This window comes from Rhineura floridana, chromosome 14 (assembly GCF_030035675.1).
Source record: "Rhineura floridana isolate rRhiFlo1 chromosome 14, rRhiFlo1.hap2, whole genome shotgun sequence".
In the NCBI taxonomy this organism is placed as follows: domain Eukaryota; kingdom Metazoa; phylum Chordata; class Lepidosauria; order Squamata; family Rhineuridae; genus Rhineura; species Rhineura floridana.
Window position 1 is genome coordinate 3,460,474 of NC_084493.1, and position 26,178 is coordinate 3,486,651.

General features: G+C 45.0%; 1 protein-coding gene across 2 annotated transcripts in view; it reads left to right on the forward strand.

Moving 5' to 3' along the window:
* Window positions 1–26,178, forward strand: part of MEGF11 (multiple EGF like domains 11) — a 366,020-nt gene that overhangs the window by 334,732 nt on the left and 5,110 nt on the right. The window contains exons 20-22 of one of the 2 annotated variants that reach the window (XM_061595615.1): window positions 2,861–2,989; window positions 5,631–5,861; window positions 20,632–20,688. In XM_061595615.1, the coding sequence (XP_061451599.1) occupies window positions 2,861–2,989; window positions 5,631–5,861; window positions 20,632–20,688 (417 nt within the window). Of the gene's footprint in view, window positions 1–2,860; window positions 2,990–5,630; window positions 5,862–8,481; window positions 8,977–20,631; window positions 20,689–26,178 lie in introns of those variants that run through there. The other variant, XM_061595614.1, reaches the window with a different exon arrangement.

Genomic DNA, 26,178 nt, shown 5'->3' on the forward strand with positions numbered 1-26,178 from the left:
AGAGTAGCTCCGCTCACCAGTAGTCAGGGATGGTACCTGGCGGTGGCATCATCAGTTACCTGCCAAGGCCCACACCCCTTCAGGGGACCCATTGCCTGCCCCCAGAGTCGCCTGGCCTGGCTGCTTCTTCGCCCGCCCCCTCCAAACAAGTGTGACATCCTAAGAAGAGAAGCGTCCTTTGCTGCCTGCTCTGAGCAGTGGTGTGGATTGTGCCTAGGATGAAAGGGCAAGTGAACGGTCAGGGGCGATGGCAGCAAGGAGGAGGTCGGCCCACTTGGAAAGGGGCATCTTTTGCACAAGGGCCTCCCAAGGACCTGTCAGTGACCCTAGCAAAGTGCAATCCTAGCTGAGGCTCATCTAATTCTGGGAAGAAGGGTGGGGTATAAATTTAATAAATAAAGGAATAAAATAAAATAATAGAGGCAGCCCTCAAGGAATTCATCCTTCAGGCTCTTCCAGTTTTCAGGGGATCTGCTTTAGGGTAACATCGTGCCAGCTTACTCTCTCGCGCTCTCACTCTCGGTCTCTCCTCCCCATTTCTGTTCTGCTTATTTATTTATTCAGGGCAAACAAAAAGATGTCCTTCTTCACCCAGTGCATATTTAAACTACGGGATTCAGTCCCCCAAGATGTAGTGATGGCCAGCAACTGGGTCACCTTGAAAGAGGGATTAGATCAATTCATGGAGGATAAGGCTATCGATGGCTACTAGCCACAATGGCTATGTTCTGCCTCCAGCGCTGGGAGCAGTGTGCCTGCTGCTAGGAATCACAGATGGGGAGGATCATGTTGTTGGGCTTCTGTCCTGCTTGCAGCCCTCCAAACAGGCATCTGGTTGGCCACTGTGAGAACAGGATGCTGGACCAGGTGGGCCCCCTTTGGCTGGATCCAGCTGCTGAAGGGCTCTTCTTACATTCCTGTTTATCTGTCTCTTTTATTTTGCGCCTTGATCTGCTCCTCCATGAACCATGTTCTCTGGGCACTTCACAAATTTTAAAATCAATACATGACAAATACAGTCAAAACTAAAAAAAAAATCAATACAAAAAACCCATAAAAAACCTGTTCCGGCACAAAGATCAGCATAAGCCCGGCGTAAAACCATCACGAAGCTGCAGCATGAGATCAATAAAAACAATTAAAAACAGCATTAAATCCAACAAAGAGGGAAACAAAATAGTTCTAAAGTGAACTAAACCTCAGTGATTAAAAGGCCCAGAAGAATTGTTTACCTTCCAGACTGATGAAGAGTTCTGGAGGACTCAGAAGCTTGCTCACTGTTTTGTGGCAGGTTGATTGGCCTGTTGTGGATTTTTGCTGCCATTTTCCCTTCTGCTTTGCTGTGGGGTAATGATTGTCATTGCTATGAGGCAGAGTTAGCCAATGTTGTTGGACTACCATTTGCATCATCCCTGACCATTGGCCATGCTGGCTGGGGCTGATGGGAGCTGGTCCAGCAACAGTGGAGGCAGTGGAGACTGGTGGCTCCTATGTCAGTGGAAGAGTGAGTCAGCTCTGGATTTTAGTCCAAACTTTCAAGGAGCTGTCCACGGTGCGATGGCTGGTCTTGGTTTTTGGAAGTGAGAGAGTTCCTTCTCTCAAGTTAGCTTTAAGCATAGTTGCTGTGCTGCACAACCTGTCTGTGATGGGACCAAGCAGGCGGACAACTTAGAATCATAGAATAATAGAGTTGGAAGGGTCCTATAAGGCCATCTAGTCCAACCCTCTGCTCCGGGCAGGAATCTACCTTAAAGCATCCCCAACAGGTGGGTGTCATCTGCCTCTTGGAGGCCTCCAGTGCTGGAGAGCCCACCACCTCCCTAGGTCATTGCTTCCATTGTCGTACAGTTAGGAAGTTTTTCCTGATGTTGAGCCGAAATCTGGCTTCCTGTCACTTGAGTCCATGATTCCATGCCCTGCACTCTGGGACGATCGAGATCCTGGCCCTCCTCTGTGTGACAACCTTTCAAGTACCTGAAGAGTGCTATCGTATCTCCCCTCAGTTTTCTCTTCTCAAGGCTAAATATGCCCAGTTCTTTCCATCTCTCCTCATAGGGCTTTGTTTCCAGTCCCCTGGTCATCACCTGACCTTGAAAGAGCCTCTGATGTTTAGGATGAAGGTACAGTGCACTTGGCTTGCGCTTTCCATAAAACTCTCCCTTCCCTTTGTGCCAGAATAGTGGGAGTTGCTGGACCAGTTTGTAGCCTTCCTTGCCATTTGTTGTTGAATGTTGCCCAACAATACACAATAATCTACCTCTGGATTTATTGTCTCAGACCATCATGGTAACTGCATGAATAAATTTTGTCATTGGACGTTCAGTCCTTTTGTCTGTGGAAGAGATACAGGAACTCATCTGAGAAAAAGAGAGAACAAATGCAAAGTTAAATTATTTATACTTTTGTCGTCAGGGCTGACTTGAGTGCCACTCCCCTCCCATCTGCAAATGAAAGTGTCCTTTCATGGACTTCTTCCTCTGTCTGTTTGCAAAGAAGGAGCAGCAGGGAAATGGCAGAGCTTATATCTGGGAGGAAGGGCAGAATATACAGTAAATCTAATAACTAATGAAGAAACAAACAATTAGAACGAAGACCTAAGAAACGTGTTCCTTCCAAATATTACAAGAAAGGTTTTACAGTTAGTCTCTCCGGAACTCTGGGAATTGTATCTCCGTGCAGGGAACAGGGATCTCCTAACGGCTCTCGGCAACCTTCACAGGCTATGCTTCCCAGAGTTCTTTGGGGGAAACCATGACTGTTTAAAGTGGTATGATGCTGCTCTAAATGTATGGTGCAGATGGGGCCCTTGTCTAAGTGTCAGTAGTTCTCTCCAGCCATTTCCAACTTTTTGAATTCTCAGAGTGTCCCCCAGGAACATTTGGCTATGGTTGCCAGCAACTGTGCGAGTGCATGAACAACGCGACCTGTGACTATGTGACAGGCACCTGCTACTGCAGCCCTGGGTTCAAAGGAATCAGGTGCGATCAAGGTGAGTCAAAATCCCTTCTGCTTTTCTTTCAAATTCAGCACTTGAATATTTCTTCAGGCAGTCTCCCAGATAGGGATAGGTGGTCTATGCTGATTTCAGCTTCTCGTTTTTCCACTCTTAACTTCATTTCTCCACATTACCACATCACTTGGTGATCATTTTCTTTTAAAAAAAAGTCCTCGTGAAAATTCATCAGAATATGAGTGCGGATTTCTCTTAACTTACATATTTTTGAATGCAATGCAAAATATACAATTTTTGCGGAGCGCTTTTTCCTAATGTACTGCATTGTTATGTTATTTCCTAAAATAATACATTGTTTTCCCTAAATTGTGCACACTTTACTATATCCATTTTTGTACACGTTGCTTGGCTGGAGAGCTGCACTGCAGAATTTGGACAAAAGCAATTCCAAAGGATGGCTGTGTTTCGATTTGCGTATTGTTTCAGAAAGTGTGAATTAGGTAGGTGCACCTTTAAATGAGAATTGGGTCAAATTTCTCTTCCATGCATCCCTTCTCCTAGAACAGCTAAAAGACTTCCCTGGACTGGACAGGCAGGATACTGCAACAGTCTAGGAAGAATTTAGGATGAAGGAAAGGGAAGAGTCTGAAGACTTTGCCATCTGCATCCATGAGAGCTAGAAACTTGAGTATTTTAAAATGAAAGCTAAAACTCTCCAGTAACAGCTTTTTACTGGGATTGGCACAATTATGGATGAACAGAATATAGGCAGCCTTGCACATCAGAGGTTCTCAAACTCAGAGCTTGGAAAAGTTACTTTTTTGAACTACAACTCCCATCAGCCCAGTCCAGTGGTCATGCTGGCTGGGGCTGATGGGAGTTGTAGTTCAAAAAAGTAACTTTTCCAAGCTCTGCTAGTCCAGGACCACCAGTAGTCCACAAATGTCATTCAGGTGGTCCGTGGCATGTCCACATTAAATATCCATTTAGATTTGTAATTGTATTTTTTTCTTCTATGGCATTTTACAGTTTGAATTCTGTGGAATGCATATTGTAACACAATAAAATACAATTATAAAAAATAAAAGAAGGAATGCAAAATAGCATTAAAAATCGTGCCGCCGCTAATACAGCATATTACAATGGCTATAACAGGCAGAAAAATCATTCAGAGATCCACCAAGACCCACAGCAATTTTCAGATAGTCATTGGGGGTGGGAGTTTGGGAACCCTCCTCTCAAATAAGTGCCCCAATCCAGAGCCCAGCGCATGCTGCCAGGTGTGTGGATTTCCCCATTTATTTCAGTGGAGATGACAGCTCTGCATAGGAATCCTTTTGTGGGTGATGGGGGGAGAAGCCACTTCTTGCCATTGGAATGAGTGAAGATGTCCTTGTAAGTGGGGCAGGTCTGGGTGTCCCAACCCTCCTGCAGTCTAGGGCTGGGGGAGAAATTCAGTACGCACTTCCCGAACCAATAAGCAAACTGAAACAGAGCTGCCCACCAAAATGCCCAGCTCTTCCCATTTTGTAATACAGTTCGCCAGCCAAGAAATGTGTACCGAAATGCACACTTTAAGGGAAAGTGTGCATGAACCTTCCCCAATAAAACCTACCTAACTACCAATAAAATGTCAATGTACTGCCTTCAAGTCGATTCCGACTTATGGCGACCCTATGAAGAGGGTTTTCATGAGGTCGAGAGGCAGTGACTGGCCCAAGGTCACCCAGTGAGCTTCATGGCTGTGTGGGGATTCAAACCCTGGTCTCCTAGGTCGTAGTCCAACACCTTAACCACTACACCACACTGGCTCACCTAACTACCAACCATTACCTAAAAGAGCACCTTTCCCAATGTCAACCATATCAACCAGCTCAGACCCTACTATCCGCGGCTGAGGCCTTGTCAGTGGGGCTGGCACTAGGGGACTGCCTGGTTGGCTCTGACCCGTGACAGGGACTTCTCGGTGGCAATTCCCCATTTGTGGAAAGCTCTCCCTGGTGAGGTGCATCTGTCTCCCTCCTTCAGGAAGCATCTAAAAACATTCCTGTTTCCCAGGCATATGATGGCTGAAAGATACTGTTCCTGGAGACCCTGAAATCACTGGCTGAGAGAACGTTTTCAGCTTCAAACTGTTTTCAGAATGCTTTTTTATTACTGATGTGTTTGCTGCCCTGAACTCCTTCAACAGGATGGGTGGGATATAAATTGAATTAATAACAATAATAGTTAATTAATTAAAATGCATACAAAATGTTGCCCTAAAACGTTAGGGGAAATTGCTTGCAAAAAAAGTGCACATTTGGAAAAGTATACACTAAAATGCTGATGAATTTTCTTGGTGTTTTTTTTTTAAAGTAAACTGGTGAGGAAATGTAGGGAACCAAACTTAGGACTGGAAAAATGAGAAACTGGGAGAAACCAAAATTGACAGATCCGCTCATTTCTACCCTTCGCCCAGAAAGAAAAACAACTTTGGATGGGGCCAGTGGGCTACAAGACCATTTCCCTGAGCTACCAAATGTTTCCATCCAATATCCGTAGTATAGTCACTGTTAATTCCAAAGAGCTGGGAGCGAGGGAGAAAGAGAATGAGAGAGTGAGAAAAAAAGCCTTTCCTTGCAAAATGGAACTCTGCCACTCAATTTAACGGCACATTGTGAATTATTTTTAACAGCGGCTCTCATGATGGAAGAATTAAATCCCTATACTAAAATTAGTCCCGCTCTTGGATCGGAGAGGCATTCAGTGGGAGCAATCATTGGGATTATTATCCTCCTGCTAATTATTATGGTTTTGCTGGCACTCTTCATCTGGTATCGACGGAAACAGAAGAAAGGCCACGACATGCCAAATGTCTCGTACACGCCGGCCATGCGGATGACAAACACCAATTACTCACTCTCTGGTAACGGACCCCTTTCCTTTCTTTCTTTTAAATAGTGATGCAATGCGGGCTCCAGCACTTTCAAAGGGGAAGGGAAATAAATTCACATTTCTTTTTGGTACCAAAGGGCTACTTCCCACACACTACCCCAGTTCATTCCCCAAAGCCTTGCCTTGGATGTGTAGGACAGCTGGCACAGGTGGGGACTAGCAGAGGAGCAGAAGAGGTTGGCTTGCCTGGCACCTGCTTTGATGGTGTTTTGACACCAGGCAAAGACCCTTTACTTCTTTATTTTGATATAGAAAGAATTTATAAACTGCTCAATCAAAACACTCCCTAAGCTATGTGCAAAACGAAATGATAGAGAAGACAACTAAACTCTGCAAACCTATTTTTTTTAAAAAAAACATAATATAATAATCATTAACACAGAGATAAAACAAGTAAATGGTTTAAAACAAATATAGGTAACTGAATTTATATATTCTTCTCTCCCAGACATTTTATCTTCACTGTTTGGTTTTCATGTTGCTAATTTAGATTTTTGTTGTTATTTTATTGCTTTCAATGTTTTTTATTGTGCTGTTGTATTTTTATCTTTATTGTGAGCCTTTCTAGGAAAGTTTTTTAAAAAATCAATGAGTCAGTCCTGTAAAGTTGGCCGGTCATTAGTATTGTCCCAAGTTGCAGATTGGTGACTGAAGGTGGAAGGTGATCCAGTGAAGGTGATCCAGTGGACATAGTGTACTTAGACTTTCAGAAAGCGTTTGACAAGGTACCTCACCAAAGGCTTCTGAGGAAGCTTAGCAGTCATGGAATAAGAGGAGAGGTCCTCCTGTGGATAAGGAATTGGTTAAGAAGCAGAAAGCAGAGAGTAGGAATAAACGGACAGTTCTCCCAATGGAGGGCTGTAGAAAGTGGAGTCCCTCAAGGATCGGTACTGGGACCTGTACTTTTCAACTTGTTCATTAATGACCTAGAATTAGGAGTGAGCAGTCAAGTGGCCAAGTTTGCTGACAACACTAAATTGTTCAGGGTTGTTAAAACAAAAAGGGATTGCGAAGAGCTCCAAAAAGACCTCTCCAAACTGAGTGAATGGGCAGAAAAATGGCAAATGCAATTCAATATAAACAAGTGTAAAATTATGCATATTGGAGCAAAAAATCTTAATTTCACATATACGCTCATGGGGTCTGAACTGGCGGTGACCGACCAGGAGAGAGACCTCGGGGTTGTGGTGGACAGCGCGATGAAAATGTCGACCCAGTGTGCGGCAGCTGTGAAAAAGGCAAATTCCATGCTAGCGATAATTAGGAAAGGTATTGAAAATAAAACAGCCGATATCATAATGCCGTTGTATAAATCTATGGTGCGGCCGCATTTGGAATACTGTGTACAGTTCTGGTCGCCTCATCTCAAAAAGGATATTATAGAGTTGGAAAAGGTTCAGAAGAGGGCAACCAGAATGATCAAGGGGATGGAGCGACTCCCTTACGAGGAAAGGTTGCAGCATTTGGGGCTTTTTAGTTTAGAGAAAAGGCGGGTCAGAGGAGACATGATAGAAGTGTATAAAATTATGCATGGCATTGAGAAAGTGGATAGAGAAAAGTTCTTCTCCCTCTCTCATAATACTAGAACTCGTGGACATTCAAAGAAGCTGAATGTTGGAAGATTCAGGACAGACAAAAGGAAGTACTTCTTTACTCAGCGCATAGTTAAACTATGGAATTTGCTCCCACAAGATGCAGTAATGGCCACCAGCTTGGACGGCTTTAAAAGAAGATTAGACAAATTCATGGAGGACAGGGCTATCAATGGCTACTAGCCATGATGGCTGTGCTCTGCCACCCTAGTCAGAGGCAGCATGCTTCTGAAAACCAGTTGCCGGAAGCCTCAGGAGGGGAGAGTGTTCTTGCACTCGGGTCCTGCTTGCGGGCTTCCCCCAGGCACCTGGTTGGCCACTGTGAGAACAGGATGCTGGACTAGATGGGCCACTGGCCTGATCCAGCAGGCTCTTCTTATGTTCTTATGTTCTTATGCCTCAGGCCACCTACTGTGTTCATGGCGGAGGTAAGATTTGAAGGAGCTTCTGGCTTGTAGCTCTGGGCCCTTCCAGTCTGGTATTTCTTTGTGGGTGTATTCTGCAACATGTCATTGATGCATTAATCGTCCATTAGTGGTGGATTTAGAGTGGACTGTCCACACATCATTCCGCCTTATTTGTTCTTCTTTCCAAATGTTATCGCATTATTATCTTCTGGAGGGTCACTCTTGCTTTCTAGCGCAACAAACGAAACAGCAACCCTGAAACATTTGAGATATGAAAAGTTACAGGATTTCAGCAGGAAGCTGCAGGATATGCACCAATTGGAAATGTATGTCCGCCCTGAAACATTTGCAGCCACAAGCAGTAGTGGAAGAGGGATCGCAGATAACTGCCCTGATATCATCATGAGCGCAAATCATCATGAATGCACAATCAAAAAGGGACTTTGTGAGGGGCCCTCAGCCCACTGGCCTACACTAACATCCACAGGTGCCATTCCAGATACTGCTTTATGAAGGCTAGAAATGTAAGTTGGTTTTGAATGGCTTCAGGCACTGTCGCTCCCTTGATTCTTCTAATTTTCTTCTCTTGTAGGAGAGCCCATAGAACTATAGTTCCTGGGATTGCTGGGAACAAAGCGGTGGCAGTTACGCCATCCAACTAGCAAGAAGGAGAGAGGAAGAGAGCAATATCTATCCTCTTCTTCCAAACTGCACAGATTGCCTTTTGCTAGCATCCCCCGGGGAAACAGCCGTAAACTTCCACTCTACTCTCCAGCAGTAAGGCTGTAGTCAACTGCTTCTGATGAAATCCCTACTCTTTGTAAAGAGGATCATATCCATCAGTAATACCAGGAGTAAACTGCCCTCTGTCGATGAAAAGGAAATCTCAGTAGCTAAGTTTTCTGGAGAGATAACTTAGAATCTGGAGGGAGAACGTGGAGGGTGGAATCAAGGGGGAGGGGGGGACAAAGACTTCTGCTTCCCAAATGAGCCCTCCCCACCCTTTAGCATGTCCTGTTGCCATTCTCTCCACAGTTATCTTTTGACTTTGAACTGGCCACTGGAAATGCCCTTCAGGAGGCCGAATCTGCTTGGACTTATGCTTACTGGCACCTAGTAATTTAATAACTGAGAAAATTGTTGGATATCCTCCTTGCAGGATAAAATAATGGAATGCTATTTCTTTGTAGTCTTTTTTTCCTTGCTAGTAAAAGGGTTTGCCACAACTATGTTCCTTACCATCACAAAGGGCTATGGCGCAGTGGTAGAGTACCTGCTTTGCAGGGCCAACGCCAAAGGGTGGCCAGGTTGGGCCCTGGCTGAGGGCTCCTGCAGCCCAGAGGCGCCCCTAAAGGACCCCTCATATGGGTGGGAGAGTAGCACTCCCCTGACATGATCCGCAGCAGAGTCCCTGCTGCGGATTGCAGGAAGGGAGCTTCTAGGCCATCTCGCTCCACCTACCTCTCTCTCCAGTCTTCTGCTGCTGCCATCAACCAAGATGGCGGCAGAGGCTTCTTTAAGGGGCTGATGCCCCTACTGCCATCTTGGTTGATGGCAGGCATGTGCACGTGCATGTAGCATACCATGCACATGTGCCATCAGCCAAGATGGTGGCAGGGGCATCAACCCTTTAAAGAAGCCTCCGCCGCCATCTTATTGATGGCAGCCCTGCATGTGCAAAACGCACAGCAGTAGGAGACTGGAGAGAGGTAGGAGCCACGTGCCCAAATAAGCTGGTGTCTAAGGGCCCAGTAATGCCTGGTGCTGGCCATGCTGCTTTGCATGCAAAAGGTCCCAGGTTCAATCCCCAGCATCTCCAGGTAGAGCTGTGGAGGTCTCCTGCCGGAAACCCTAAAGAACAACTGCCAGTCAGTGCAGACGATACTGAGCTTGATGGACCAGTGGTCTGCCTTTGTATCAGACTCTGCTCTAGGGAGGTGGCTGTAATTCAAGGACAGATCATATGCTTTGCATGCAGAAGGTCTCAGATTCAATCTCCGGTATCTCCAGATAGGACTGAAAATGTCCCGTCTGGAACTCTGGAAAGCTGCTGCCAGCCAGTGTACACAATACTGAGCTATAATGGCCAGTGGTTTGACTCTATATGAAGCAGTTTCCTGTGTTCCCCCAAACTGGGTAGATGAACTGAATCCATTTTTAAACCTGAGGCATAGGTTTATTTTCTGAATGTACATCGCAAGGCGCACTCCGCTGCATCCAGGCTACAGAGAAACATGTTGCATTAAGAAAAGAAAGTGCAGAACAGGCAAGCTGAACCATTTCTGCCGAGGAACAACCACACCCAGATCACTATGAACTGGACTGTTGTGCTGAGCACACACCATAGATATAAAGCACATGGCATCCCCCAAAGAATCCTGGGAACTGTAGTTTACCCAGCAGCCTTAACAAATGACAGGATTCTTCAGGTGAAGCCATCTGCTTTAAATGTATGGTCAGCTTCGGTCCTTGAGTAAGAGTAGGAGCTGCTCGATTCTTCTGAGTTTAGCCTGTTTTCCACCCTTGCGTTTTCCTAATCAGTGCTCTTTCTGCCTATATATACTGGACAGAACAGTGTATTTCTCCCTTTAGAGAAAATTCATTTGTGTTAGGAACGACACTTGGGCTTGCATTTAATTTCATTGGCAAACAGTTCTCTGCTGGCCAGGGGAAAATCTTCCTTAATTATTTGGACTGTGTAAGGTGGCCTTCCCCAAACTAGAACCCTCCAGATGTTTTTTTGACTGCAATTCCTGGCTGGCTGGGGCCGTGGGAATTGCAGTCTAAAGCATCTGGAGGGCACCAGGTTGGGAAAAGCTGGAGTTCAGAAAGAGAAATCCTGAACCAAGGAGCCACAAGGGGCAAGATGAATACAGATTTCTAGACAGGGAGAATAAATTGGCAAGTCCAACTTTATTGCATCTGGTTTTCTTGCCAGCTGCCAGTTCTTCTCTAGAGGTGTGTAAAGGTCACTGAGATATTAGAAGGGAGGCCTCCTTTTCATATTCTGCTGTACGCCTGTGGAAAGCAGAACTGTAATGACAGATTTCCAGTGCAAATCATTATTATCAGCTGGCAAAATATCTGCCATTATGATAAAGAGTGTCGGGGGGGGGAGGAGGGAATGTTGAACATTGCAAGGACCTTGGCGTGTCCTATACATCTCTGTACACTTTGCATGTATTGCACACACACACGCACACACACATATGCACACACACATATGCACACACACATACACTGCCACTTGGATCCCTTTCAGACTACCCAACATTTGAGATGGGGGGCAGGTTTTAGCTCTCACCATAGCAGTGGCCCCAATGCAGCATGGAATGTTGAATGTCAGTTGGGGGAAAAAACTGAAAATGGGGAGGAGGGGACAGAATGGAGTATGCTGAAGAAGGGCATGGCTGGCCAGCTGGAATCCTGAATGGGAGCACTCCTGTTTAGAAGGTGAGGAGGATACCTTTTGTTGTAGTTAGGGATGTAAGGAGGAAGTGATTTCCATCGTGTCCTGGGTTTGACACAGTCACTGCTGTTTCTGTTCTGCTGCAGTTCGGCTTCTGCTAAAACCTAGTTATTCATCTCTCTATCCAAAATGTATGTAATTAATCACATATTTAATTACGGAATTAATTTCAATGCACTTCAAGTAAAGGAAAAACTATGCAGAAAATAACATAATTATTGACATAAAGTTTGCAGACTAAAAAAACCCCAATGATAGTGAATACTGCGCATATTTGCTTGGGCAGTTTGCATTCCTGATCCCCAACGAATGTGCAGATTGTGAGAATTTCCATTCTCGTGTCTGTTTCTGATGTAATTCTCCAATACATCCCTAGTTGCAGACCCACTTCTTGCCACTGATGGCAAATACAGCTGGTTGGGTGCTTCACTTTGGAAGGGAAATGTTTGTTTGTTTGTTTGTTAAATCTGTATCTCACCCGTCCTCCCAGAAGAAGAAATAAGCTCAGCTGCAAACAAGGTAGCTACCTCTGCACCCTTGGGGGATGCCCTAGAGATGCAGGGATGCATGCCTTTGTGAATGAAAGAAAATGGAGCCAAACAAAGCTGGTTGATGGGAAGCCAGACACCTTCCAGAAGTTTTGGACTGCAACTCCCATCAGACCCAGCCCCCTATATATACCACTTTTTCTCCAAGGACCTCAAGGTGGCATACGTGGTTCTCTCCTTGCCTCCCCCTCCATTTTATCTTCACAACAATTCTGCAAGATTGGTTAGACTGAGAGATAGTGACTGGCCCAAAGTCACCCAGTGAGCTTCATGGCTGCAAGGAGCCATAAAGGCTGTGACGAACAGAGATTTCTAGACAGGGAGAAAAAATTTACCCGTCCAAATAGTTGTATCGCAAGCTGCCCTAGGTATGCAGAAATGGGTGCCTTTTGTGAATTGAAGGAAAATGACCCCACACGAAGCTGATTGATGGGAATCTGTGAGCTCACAGCAGCCTTCAACCATCCTGATGCCCTCCAGATGTTTTGGACTACAACTCCCATCAGCCCCAGCAATGGGAATTGTCGTTCGAAACATCTGGAGGACACCAAGTTGGTTGAAGGCTGGTTCATAGGATGCTGGATGAGGGCTTGGCTGGCTGGAACTCTGAAGAGGACCATTCCTGTTCAGGGCTGAGGATCCGATGCAGCACTTTGCTCCAGATCCCAATAGTTTCACGTCAATGTGAGTTATGCGGTGAGCACGTTTGTCAGATCACTGCCTGTATGCATCTTGCTTGTCTATGCAGCAACCTGGTTGGGTCAGGCACAATTGGAGGTGGGGGAGAAATCCAATTCAGTTTGCATTTATAGGTGAGCCTATCTGATTTGAACTTTCCGATACAATATGTGAACGGAAACACAGCCATCCTTCAAAATTCACCCTTCTTCAAATTTTGCAACGCAGTTCTCCAGCCAATCAATGTCTACAAAAATGCATATATTAGGGGACAGTGTTCATACAAATGCATGCATCTGCGTTTGAATGGCTTTGCAAGGTGTTTTTAATGCTTTTTAAAAAAAGATGTTTCTAAAGATGTTTTATTTTAATGTATTTTAAAGTCTGCATGATGTTTTACGGTGCTTTTGGTGCTTCTGTTTGCCGCCCTGGGCTCCTACTGGGAGAAAGGGCGGAATATAAATTCAATTAATCAGTCAGTCAATCAATAAAAATAAAAATGAATTCATGAAAATAGCATACCAAAATGCATTATATATATATATTAGGCAAAAATGTATGCAAACGTGTATATTAGGAGAAATCTCCAATAAAATGTTGGATTTTTCATGAGAACTATCTTAAAAAAATAAATCACAAACTAATGCGGAAATGTGGTGAACTGAACTCATGATGGGAAAGCTATTGGGAGAAACTAAAACTCCCACTCCTAGTCGCCCTGCTTCCTGTTTTACTAGTGGAAAAAATGGAAATGAACTGCCTTCAAGTCGATTCTGACTTATGGCAACCCTATGAATAGAGTTTTCGTGGTAAGCGATATTCAGAGGGGGTTTCCCATTGCCTCCCTCTGAGGCTGAGAGGCAGTGACTGGCTCAAGGTCACCCAGGGAGCTTCGTGACTGTGTGGGGATTCGAACCCTGCTCTCCCAGGTCATAGTCCAACACTCAAACCACTACACCACACTGGCAAAACATTTAATGAGGAAAAAAGTGCACATGCTCCCCTTAGCTGCCTCACATTGAGACAGTATGCTCAATCCCACATCCACCACAATGAAAAAGACGCTCCAAAGCACCCTGCAAATGAGTCCACCCTGCACAGTGCTGATTTATTCATCCGAAGGCTTTCCTTCTCTTTAATCCTACAGTTAAAACTTGATTTCCTCATGTTATGATCATGACATCATCAACTTGATTTCATCATGTTATCCTGTGTTCACACACACTCACACATATATAATTGTGAAGTTAACAAAGGAAGCACCAGAATGTGGGTGTGAATTTTCCAGTTCAACTCCAAGTGTTTTTGTTTCATTAGTAGAGTACTTCTGAATTAGGACTTTTAATTAAGGTAAACAAGAGTGTGCTTCTTTTTCCTTGCTTTCCAAAGCCACTTGCTGTTCTTTGCAACATTACTGGTCTGTTAATAAATCTGCAAGTAGTTTAATTGCTAAATTGAGATAGTTTTAATCTTCCGAATGGAGTGTTGCTATTTTAATCTTTACGGTGTGGCGGCTTTTGTTCAAGGGCAAGACAGACAGATTGCCACCAGATAATCATTAAAGTACAGCAGTTCTGCATTCCTTAAATAGCTGCAATCCTTATCTGGACTGTAGATGGACTTTGGCCAAGGATAAGGTGAAGAACCTTCCCTGATTCATGGATGTATTAACATCAGGGATCATTCTGTGGAGAATGAGTGCCCTGGAGCATTGCTCGGCACCCGGCCGTGTGCCTGGCGTACATTTTGTACTATTTCAATTGCATTGTCGTCCCTGGTTGGCTTTGTCAGTGGGGCTCTTGCATTGTTCCGCATTAACTCCTTGCTGTCACAACTTTTTGAACAGCTCAGTAATAAACTTCTTGACAGAGGCACGGCCGACTGGAGAGGCTACGGTTATCTGAGTGATGTAGGTCAGTGATTTTCAACCATTTAATCGTTTGAAGTAGAACCTAGAACAATTCCAGGTCCACTTAAAGTACAATCAAAGGCCCTCGTATGTTTGTTTCAGCTGTGTTCCACTGTAGATGCCCTCTAGATGTCGCTGGACTACAGCTTCCATTATCTTTGACCACTGGTCATGCTGGCTGGGGCTGATGTGAGCTGTAGTCCAAGCACAACTGGAGGCCACCATCTTGGCTACCGCTGGTCTATCCCATATCTCCTGTATGTTTGCTTTGGCTTCTTTGGCTTGCTTTATGGTGGTTATTTAAGGGACTCTCTTCTAACTGGATTAAGGCAGGGGTGGCTACATTTTTCATTCTGAGGGCTGCATTTAATCCTTGCAACCCTTCTGAGGGCCATATGCCAGTAGTGGGTGCAGCCACCCACTTTCTCTCTTTGTCTCTCTCTCACACACATACATACTGCCACACACACACACCAGCAGCAGGACCAGCAGCCAGACAGGTTTGAGAGCTGCTGGGTAGCACAAGACTGGGATGAGGGGGCGGAAGCCAGCTTGTCCACTCATGTGAAAGGAAAAACTAACCACAGATAAGGGAGTCTAAAACAACAACTGGAATCAAAAACCCTTACACACCCCCAAGAGGTGAAATTGTTCCTTTTGGGAGGGCGGGGTGGACAGCCATTTGTGCATCCTTTTTTAAGTCAGCATTTCTCTCTCAGCTGTTTCTTGAGAGTTTGCAGAGCACAGCCAGGGGGCGGAAGCCAGGTTGCCCACAGATGGAACAGGAGAAGGCTGCCCGAGGGGTGAAGGGGCAGCTGTAGCACCAGGAAGAGCTCCCCTTGTTCGTAGAGCGCTGAAATGGGAAGGAAGTGCTCTGATATTTCCCGAGTGCTCGATGATCTCTTTATTCAGCACTCGCAAAACATAAGAACATAAGAACATAAGAGCCTGCTGGATCAGGCCAGTGGCCCATCTAGTCCAGCATCCTGTTCTCACAGTGGCCAACCAGGTGCCTGGGGGAAGCCCGCAAGCAGGACCCGAGTGCAAGAACACTCTCACCTCCTGAGGCTTCCGGCAACTGGTTTTCAGAAGCATGCTGCCTCTGACTAGGGTGGCAGAGCACAGCCATCATGGCTAGTAGCCATTGATAGCCTTGTCCTCCATGAATTTGTCTAATCTAATTGTCACATCAGAGTGGATTGGAGAGCTCAGGAAACAGGACAGCTCCAGCCAGCCAGCGATGACATTTGTCGAGAACTGGGGATGACCGTCAAGCACCCAGGAAGCATTGGAGCCAAATGGAGCATCCCCCTTCCTGTTCCCTGAGCAGTCGACAGAGGGTTCAGACTGGCACTCCCGCCTCCGTACACACACACAGAGTTGCCAATGCTGCCACTGATCAATTGTGTTGAGGACTGGTGATGGGCCACGGGATAAAGCTCAGTGGGCTGGATTAGGCCCGTAGGCCAGCCAGCAGCTGCCCCTACACAAAGGCCTGAAATCCTTCCTCCAGATTTTAGGGCATCGTTGTGAGCTTTGGGTTGAAGTTCTCGCTCATCTCCATTTCAATTGTCCATTCAGCTATTTTTTAATTCTTTTTTTATGTGCAAACTTAACGATGAAAGCCAAGAAGAAAACAAAGAAAAAATAATAAAATAAGCAAAAACACTGAAGGTACAAAAAAGATTTTTTAAAAAAAATGACTACTTCTGCTAATAACAATGAGCCGCCATCAGTTTGCATTTGCAGTACCCATCAGCACATACGTCTTAAGCACGTAAGCTAAGTCCTCCAGATGTCCAAATAGGTATCCACTCAGAATTGACGTCTGTATGAAATACTTCCAATGCAGCCAGGACAGTGGGGGTGTTTATCCTTCCACACTCGAAGTATCAGTCTCTAAGCAACCATAAGGGCTCGCAAAATACAATTTTGTTGTCCTGCTGTTAACCCCTATACTGCTATTTATCCATTCAGCTAGATTGTCTTTCATTGCTGCTTGGGAATCTTTGAGGGTTGGCCAGTGTTGGTGCGTGTTTACAAACAGCAAAGAACAGAGTTTTCGAAAGGGAGAATTCTGGGGTCTGTAAATGTACCCTTCTCTCCACCCCCACCCCCCCCCGCCCACCTGAGGATTCTAGAAAAGTTGTTGGGTTGTAATGATGTGCCACTTGCCCATACTTTTACAATACCAATTTCTTGAACTGAGAGGCTGTTGCAAGGATAGGGAACTTTTGGTTCTCCAGGTGTTGCTGGATCCCAACCGTCATCCACCCCAGCCAACATGACCAATGGTTGGGGATGATGGGAGTTGGAGTCCAACAACAGCTGGAGGGCTGCAGATCTCCCACCCCTGGTCTATGGGTAGCCTCCTCTAGATACAGAAAAGAGGCGTCAGTCTGTAAAGCAGCTGTTTTCCTGCTGCAAGACTTTGGTTGTTCGTTCATAAAATCTTGTCCACATGTGAAACCCTGTCACGTGGCTTACTGAGTTTGCGCATCTGTGCATGCAGCTGCATGAGCAGCATTCTTTTTCTTCACATATGGACCTCTGAGGCCACATCTGCATGACACTGTTAAGGGTGCAGAGAGTTGTTAGACAGAGTGACAATTTCCAGAGTGGTTCAACAACCAAGGAACTCTGGCAATTGTAGCTCTGTGAGGGGAATAGGGATCTCCTAGCAACTCTCAGCACCCTTAACAAACCACAGTTCCCAGGATTCTCTGGGGGAAGCCTTGACTGTTCAAAGTGGTATGATAGTGCGTTGAATGTGTAGTGCAGATGGGCCCTGAATCAGGTCTGCTACTGCATGCTGCTGTTACTTCTCCTGCAGCAGTGGTAGCTAAGCTGTGGCCCTCCATATCTTGCTGTATTCCAACTCCCATCATCCTTTACCTTAAGCCATGCTAGCTGGGGCTGATGGGAGTTGGAGTTCAACAACATCTTGAAGGGCGCAGGTTAGCCACTGCTGTACCATTGGCTTGTCCTATATGTGATTTCCCAAGATCGTTGTATGATAGCTTTGATGCAGGCCATAGATCAGTGATTCTCAAACGGTGCGCCCAGGCACACTGGTGCGCCCTAAGAGGTGGCTAGGTGTGCCTCAAATATTATGAAAGTATATTTTAAAAATGAGAAGAAACCCATTTGTATAGGGTAAGTAATAGTTTTCGATAGTTTAAGTTATTTTTATTCATAGTTTAAAATATATTAATATATTTTTAATTTTGTACACGAAGTGCACCAGAAAATTTGTATATGTTTTACAGTGCGCCGCGAACCAAAAAAGTTTGAGAACCAGTGCCGTAGATGAAGGACTGGAGCCTTCAAGGTGGGAATGAATACAGCCCAAACTGCAGCAGTAGAAAAAAATGGGAGAAGAGAATGGAATAGAGTAAAAACGCCTTTTTGTTCCCCCAACAGATTTTTGGAAAGGGAGTAGTTTTGCAAGAAAAGCTTTATGAAGTTGAACGCAAATGGTTGTCCTCAAAGCCAGGTGGGTGGGGGAGAGGAGTAGGAGTAGTTCTCACCCGCCTGGTTGAATCTGTGCAAATATGAAGTGGCTTGCAAAATACCCCCACATTGCATCGTATAATAAGACCTCCCATTTTGAAGTGACTAACCTTCAAATCCTTGAGCGATAGCCGGTTTCAAAGTATGTGTTTAGATATGTATGTATGTTCCCATTGTGTTAGATCACTCACTAATTAAGGTGTGTCCTCAGCTAGGTTAGGAAATTTACACACCCTTTTCCACTTGATGGGTAGATTTCCTTTTTAAGGATTTCCAGCTGTAAAAGAATGCATTAAAAATAGAAGCCCACCCACGGATATATTCTGTGTCCTTCTGTAAACAGGTGCAGCCATGCCAGGATATGGGTGAAGGCAGTTTTGCCTTTGAATGTGACCACCCACAGTACTGCCTTCAGTTGGAAGAATTTAGCAAAGCAGATACTGTATTTTTCAGATCAAATTGTGCACCACAAAGAGCTGAATTCTGTGACCTGCACAAGTTTTGCATACCAAGCAAATTTGCATATGCTGTCTTATTTTGCATGATTTATTTATTATTTGATTTACATCCCGCCCTTCCTCCCTGCAGGAGCCCAGGGCGGCAAACAAAAGCACTAAAAACACTTTAAAACATCATAAAAACAGACATTAAAATACATTAAAACAAAACAACTTTAAATACATTTTTTTAAAAAAGCTTTGAGGGCTTTTTTTTAAAAAAAGGTTAAAAACATTTTTTTAAAAAAGGTTTAAAAGCATATTAAAAAGCAATTCCAACACAGAAGCAGAGTGGGATAAGGTCAACTTAAAAGGCTTGTTGAAAGAGGAAGGTCTTCAAGAGGTGCCGAAAAGATAACAGAGATGGCGCCTGTCTAATATTTAAGGGTAGGGAATTCCACAGGGAAGGTGCCATCATACTAAAGGTCCGTGATTTATCCAGCTAATGATGCACATAAGGGAGGGATGCTCTGCAGAAGACTGAAGCCTTTCTACCTGACCACTACACATCAAATATGGCTTTGAAGACAACATCTTACACTTCCTGCCTCTCCTCTACCCTGTCTTATCTGAAATATTCTTATGGGAAGGCAACCATGTTTGGAACACATCCCAAGCCACTTTTAGTACCCCACCACTTCACCCCCGGTTTCTGAAATTTCACCAGAGGGGGCAGGTGTTTTCAAGTATACCTCACCATGAGGTCTAGAAACCTGCCTTTCAAAATGAAACCAGAGATTCTCATACTGCTGCATTCCACGCCCACGTTGGATTACGATCTTGCATAGAGCCTCAAAATGGGTCTGCTTTCAGCATATCAGTAGTGAGAATTAGTCGCATGCTGCACGAACATCCCCCTTTGCAAATGCCCTGGGCCTAGGGATGAAGGAGAAGTTCTTCTCAGTTCGTATTTAAAAGTGAACCTGCCTCATTCGCACTTTCCAAAACAATACGTAAACTGAAACACAGCCACCCTTTCAAATGTGCACTTCTTCGAATTTTGCCATGCAGTTCTCTAGCCAAGTAATGTGTACAAAAATGCATATGCCGGAGTTAAATGTGCGTATAAATGCATATATTCATGAAAATAACATACGGAAATGCATTATATTATGCAGAATTGCTTTGCAAAAATGTGTATACTTGGCAAAATTGCATAGTATAGGAAGAGAAAATCCTAGTAAAATGCTGGTGAATTTTCATGAGGGCTTTTTTTTATTTTAATCACTAACGTGTGGAAATGTGAAGAACTGAAGTTATGACTGGAAAACTGAGAAATAGAGAGAAATTAATGCAGACATATTTGCCCCCCTGTATCTGAGGCAGCCTACAAAATCCTCAGGTCCACCATGCAGTTTTTTGCAAAGGGGCACATGTTCAAATCTGAGGTGCTTGAATGCATTTCTGCATCCACATCTGCAGCTGGTGAAAAAGCAAGGCAATCGGGGTACAGAGCGGCTTATTTTTGGCAGTCGGTGGCTAGGGATGGATGATTCTGTCCATTGCCATTTCTCATTTTTGCAGTCGTAAGTTTAATTCTCCACAGTTCCACATCAGTATGTGGTTTTTTTTAAAAGTCCTCATCAGCCTTTTAGTGCAAATTTCACTCAACATACACATTTTTGCAAAGCAATTTTCCCAGTTACAGTGCATCCTTGTATGTTATTTTCACTAACATAGGCATTCTTTAATGCATGCTGTACCTTAGTTTATGCATTTTTGTAGAAATTACTTGGCTTGGAGCACTGCATAGCAAAATTCAGAGAAATGTGAATTTCAAAGGATGGTTGTGTTTGGCCACATGTTGTTTTTGGAAACTGCAAATCAGATCGATTTGCCTTTAATGGAAATGGATTTCTCCCTTATTCCTAACCATGGCACCAAATGACTTCTAGAGAGACCTGCAGTCATCCTCCCATCTGCAAGCCATCTTGCACTTTGTGCTGCCCTCTCCTTTTTCCACCCACCCCCACGGCCAAATCCCCAGCAAAGAGGTTGCCTGTGGCCAAGCACACACGTTTCCCTCACTCAGGATCACAATAAGCTGAGAGGGAAATCTTTCTGCTGCACAAAGCCACTTTGCATAAAGATATTTATGCATTTTCCATTGTATATTATTTTTGTGCAGGTGCTTGTGGGATGAATAGACGTCAGAACACATACATTATGGAAAAAGGCTTCAAAGGTATAGTATCTGATGCCGGCAAGTGACCCAGTAGCGGCCAGTTTGGGTAAAGCAGGAGAGGTGAGCTGGCTAGTCCAAATGTCTGGAGGGTGATGGCCTGTTTGCCAGGCAGTTGGCAACAGCCCAGCTTTGGCTCAGAGCTTTCCCATGAGCGTTTATCTTTGTCCCACGCCCCTGCTGATGTTACCTTCCTCATCCATTAACAAGCAAAGCATGATAGAGCTCTCATGCGAAGACAGCCAGGGGAAACAGCACTAGCTTCATACTTGGTAGATGTAGATCCAAATCCCAAATCTGACATGTGATGAAGTGATGTGATGAACTTTATTGCATATAGCCATAGGCCTTTGCAAAATCTTTGCAAATCTGACGCGAGTCACCATGTGGTTTTGGGGCAACTTGCTCCCTCTGTCTCAATTCCCCTACTCCAAGGGTGGAGAAACTTTTCTAGCCCAGGGGCTACCTTTCCTCCTGGGCAACCTTCTGAGGGTCACATGCCAGTGGTGGGCGGAGCCAGAGGCAAAAGTGAGAGGAGCAATGAATGTACTAGAAGATAGGTACCACCTAGGGCCCAGCTTAATTACCAAAGGTCTTAGCCTGGCACCTAAAAACTGGGAACGATGTTGCCTGGTGTGTTTCCCTAAGGAGAGTGCTCCACTGATAGGGAGCCACCACTGAAAAGGCCCTGTCTCATGTGGCCTCCCTCCACACCTCTGCAGGGTCCAGGCTGGTTCATAATTCCTATGGGGAGAGGCGGTCCTTGCAGTATTGTGGTCCTGAGCGAAATAAGGCTTCATAGGTCAAAGCAGCACTTTGAATTGAACCCAGAAACTACTCTGTAGCCAGTGTAGCCAGAATCGGTGTAATCTGCTCAGACCTTCTGATCCCAGTCAATAATCTGGCTGCTGCATTCTGCACTAGCCATACTTTCCAAACTGTCTTCAAAGACAGCCCCACATATAACACACTGCATTAATCTAACTTAGAGAGATGCTGAAAAGTGTGACCCTTCCCTGCCCCCACAAAAAAAGAAGTGGAAGGAACCTTGAGATTGTAAAGTCGGAGACCAAAGCTACAAGGTGAGCTCAAATACCTGTGATCTGATTTCCATGGTGTGTTTTCTCATTAAGAGTAGCCTCACAGGGCCAATTTGGGACTGCAGTACTGGGGGGGAGATGCGTGGTGGAGCTGCTTAGCTCTCAGTGGATGTGAGCAAGTGAGTGGAGATGAACCCAGGTACAAAATTAGTATGTTTGTTTAGGGAAATCGGAGTTTACATGGCACTAATAGGTTAAAGGGGGGGGGAGTGTTTAATTTTTTTTCTTTTTAAGCAGGTTTCTTAAATGCAAAGATGCTGCTAGCAAAGGCCCATGTGATACAATGTGCATGAAATTTGCACATGATAATTGGCCTGAAATTTGCACATGCTGATTTAGATGTATAGCTAGCTGCCTGAGGGCAAATTAAGATAGCAGGTGGGTGGATGAGGTATCACTACGCTTTGCAATGTGCCCAGCAATCCTTTCAGGAAAGTAACTCCCTTCCCTCCAACAAATCAAGGTGAAAAAAGAGGGAAGGAAAAGGGTAAGGAGAGATAGAGGGGGTGTGTGCGCGCATGTGCGCACAATATGCTCAGGTCCCAGCATTCCCTAACAACCCCCCCCCGCTTGTGCACCTGACTCACGAGGATTCTGCTTTGGCCAGTCTCTCAGTTCTCAGTTGTGAAAAGGGAGGGTATTTCTCTCCCACTCTTAGAAGGGCGTGCAAATAGAAGAAGTCCTTCTGTATGGTAATAGGTGGCCTCACCTGTGGACACCTGCCTCCCTGCATGAGAAAGGAAATATGGATAACAGAATGGGAGAAGAGACCTAGGAGGCATCCATAATTTGCACAAGCCAGGTCACTGGTTGAACTAGGACATGGGAGACGAGGGTTCAAATCCCCCTTCGGGCCAGTCACTGCGTCTCACTCAGTCTTAACCTACCTCACAGGGTTGTTGTGAGGATGGGGGAGAAGACTGTTCATGCCCCCTTGAGCTCCTTGGAGGAAAGGCGGGATATAAATGTAAGAATTAATAAATTAGCAGGCTGTCTCCAAAAGAGGGCATAAACATTCAATATAGTGCTAGCTAGCCAAAAGCGGAAAAACTCAGCTTATTTCCATCATGTGGGTTTTTAACCCTCATTCTGACTCTAAATTGGCTGCCTGGTTGATCTTCTTCTCCCCTCCTCCGCACCTAAAGCTAATATCATACCTGCCTTTGTCCCACCTCCATGGCCAATCTCTGCTTTAGAGAGAGCGAAGCTATTTAAGTCAGCTCATTGCCTCCTTCCCAACCTGGTACCTTCCGGATGTTTTGAACTAGAGCTCTTGTCTGGGGGTGATGGGAGTTGTCATCCAAACATCTGGAGAGAACCAGGTTGGGAAAGAGTGGTGTAGTGTAATGGCTAGGATAGCCAACTAGGGCCTGGGTTCAAATCCCAACTCAGCTATGAAGCTCACTGGATGACCTTCAGACAGTGACTTCTCCAAGATCCAAATGACATCTGACATTCAATTATTATCTGATGTTGCTGGGATTATCTTTTTGTGCTACTGTTGAACCTTATTTGAATTATAAGGGTATTGTTTCCATTTATTGTATATTTTCATAGAATCATAGAATAGTAGAGTTGGAAGGGGCCTATGAGGCCATCAAGTCCAACCCCCTGTTCAATGCAGGAATCCAAATCAAAGCATTCCTGACAGATGGCTGTCCAGCTGCCTCTTGAAGGCCTCCAGTGTCCGAGAGCCCACTACCTCTCTAGGTAATTGGTTCCATTGTCGTATGGCTCTAACGGTTAGGAAGGTTTTCCTGACGTCCAGTCGAAATCTCGCTTCCTGCAACTTGAGCCCACTATTCCGTGTCCTGCACTCTGGGACGATCGAGAAGAGAACCTGGCCCTCCTCTGTGTGACAACCTTTCATGTACTTGAAGAAGTGCTGTCACATCTCCCCTCAGTCTTCTCTTCTCCAGTCTTATTCATCATCAGTTTATTGCAGGCAACCAGAGCTTGGAAAAGTTGCTGTTTTGAACTACATCTCCCATCAGCCCAATCCAGTGTCCATGCTCTCTGGGGCTGATAGGAGTTGTAGTTTTAAAAAGTAACTTTTCCAAGCTCTGCAGGCAACCAAATACAGGTTTTAGCCAGATAAAACACTAATATACAGAGGCAGTATCTAAAACTGCAACAAACGTTATAACACATATAACAACATTTAAAAGTAAAACTCAGATCGTGAGGCAAGCTTGTCTAATCCGAGCAGCTTTCACTGCAAATTTGGCTGTGCTGACCATCACAGATCTATCTGGGCTGGTCAACAAATATTTGATCGTCTGTAGATCGCTAGAGGAGAGGGAAATTGCCACTATAAATTTCTCTAAGTATTTCTTCCTTAATGTCTCATACAGTTTACAATGCAGAGGACAAGGTATCCTCTACCTTATGGCCGCCGCAAATACAGATGTGCTGATCTCTAGGGGTTCTCTTGTATCTTCCTTCAAGGAAGTTGGTTTTCATTGTCTGACAGCGCAAGGCGGTAAGTGCCTTGTTGTTGAGCCCAGGTGTGTTGAGCCCAGCCTCTCTCCTGAGGATCAAGGAGGGGGAAAGCATGCGTTGCAGGCGCCTCAGCCGTCAGCGGGCATGGACGATCCAGCTGTGGTTGAGTCTAGCCCAGACCTTGAGGAAGAGAGCGATCTAGCTGCCCCGCCAGTTCCCGCGGATGGCCCTGGCCCTCAACGGGACAGCGCTCAGCCATCAAGCACCCCCACGGAGCCGTTGGGGGAGGATTCCAAAAGATCAGTAACTCCTCCTGTGCCAAGCAGTATCCTAGAGACGCCCGACGCTTCCCAGCCCTCTGCTTCCCTGCCTGCAGATGAGAACCCTGTTTTGTCAGATGAGCCCACAGAGACTCACCCCCCTTCACCGCGCTCATGACGCAGGGAGAAGCGGACAGCGCAGAGGGCGTGTGTGCAAAGGAGTGAGAGGTTACGCTCCAAGACCTCTCCTATTTAAGACTGCCGCACTGTGAATGGGGCGTTGAGTCAACTTTCTTCACACGTTGCAGAGCATGTCTAGAGGGCAGTTAGGGACTTGTCGTGAGTTAGCATAGGGTCTTTTCTATGAGGCGCTCAGCCTTTGATGTATCCATTACGTTAATAAAGCAAGAGTTCCTTGCACCCTCGTCTCTGACTCGTGATTCCCGCTCTGAACTGGACACTTGTGGAGAAAAGGTGGATTTAATTCAGACAGATAGACAGACAGATCTCTTCCTCATGATGCTCTTTAATAAGGGGAAAGGTAATGGAGAATCTAGATCAGCCTTTCCCAACTAGTGGGCCACCAGATGTTGTTGGACCACAACTCCCATCAGCCTCCGCCAGCATTGCCAATGGTCAGGAAAGATGGGAATTGTGGTCCAACAACATCTGGTGGCCCACTAGTTGGGAAAGGCTGATCTAGATGAATTAATGGCATCCATATCCTTCTTTGCAAGGGAAGATGCCTTTTGATATTACATCAGCTGGACAGGATTCCTGCAGCATTGAGTGATTATTATATGTAAATCCCACCCTTCCTCCCAGAAGGAGCCCAGGGCAACAAACAAAAACACTTTAAAGCATCTTAAAAACAAAAGACTTTAAAACATATTAAAAGAAAACATTTTTAAAAAGCATATTAAAACAAAACATCTTTAAAAACACATTAAAACGAAACATCTTTTAAAAAACATCTTTAAAAACGTCTTAAAAAGCAGTTCCAACACAGACATAGACTGGGATAAGGTCTCTACTTAAAAGGCTTGTTGAAAGAGGAAGGTCTTCAGTAGGCGCCAAAAAGATAACAGAGATGGCACCTGTGTAATATTTAAGGGGAGGGAATTCCACAGGGGAGGTGCCGCTTCATTAAAGGTCCGTTTCCTGTGTTGTGCAGAATGGTAAGATGGTATCTGCAGGAGGCCCTATACTTCTTAATAAGATGATTTCTTTAACTTATTGTTTGACCAGTTGAATTTTGTTTTGTAACAGTGAATTATGTAACTTTTTTCCATATTGTGAGCTTCCTTGATCATAGATTATTATGAAAAGGCAGCATACAAATAAACCACAATGGTAACGATGATTAAATGCATGCAGATTTTTAAGAAATGCAAATAGCATGGGTGTGGGTGAGTGAGAATTATTGGGAAGGGAGCTGTGTGGAGGACCCATATCAAGGTATCAGCTTTTCAGCGAGGAAATCCAGATGTCTAGCATTAGTTATGAGCAAAAATGATGGGGTGGAGGAAGGGCGATCCCCAGAGGTAGCGCAAACATCCCCTGGCCTTTCAGTAGTAGATTGCATCACATAATTCCTCTAGATGCTCCATAAGAAATAAATGGGGGGGAGCCAGCTAATATCCTTGAAGTGACAAGTAAGTGACCCCACTACCATCAGTGTTCTCTTTGCA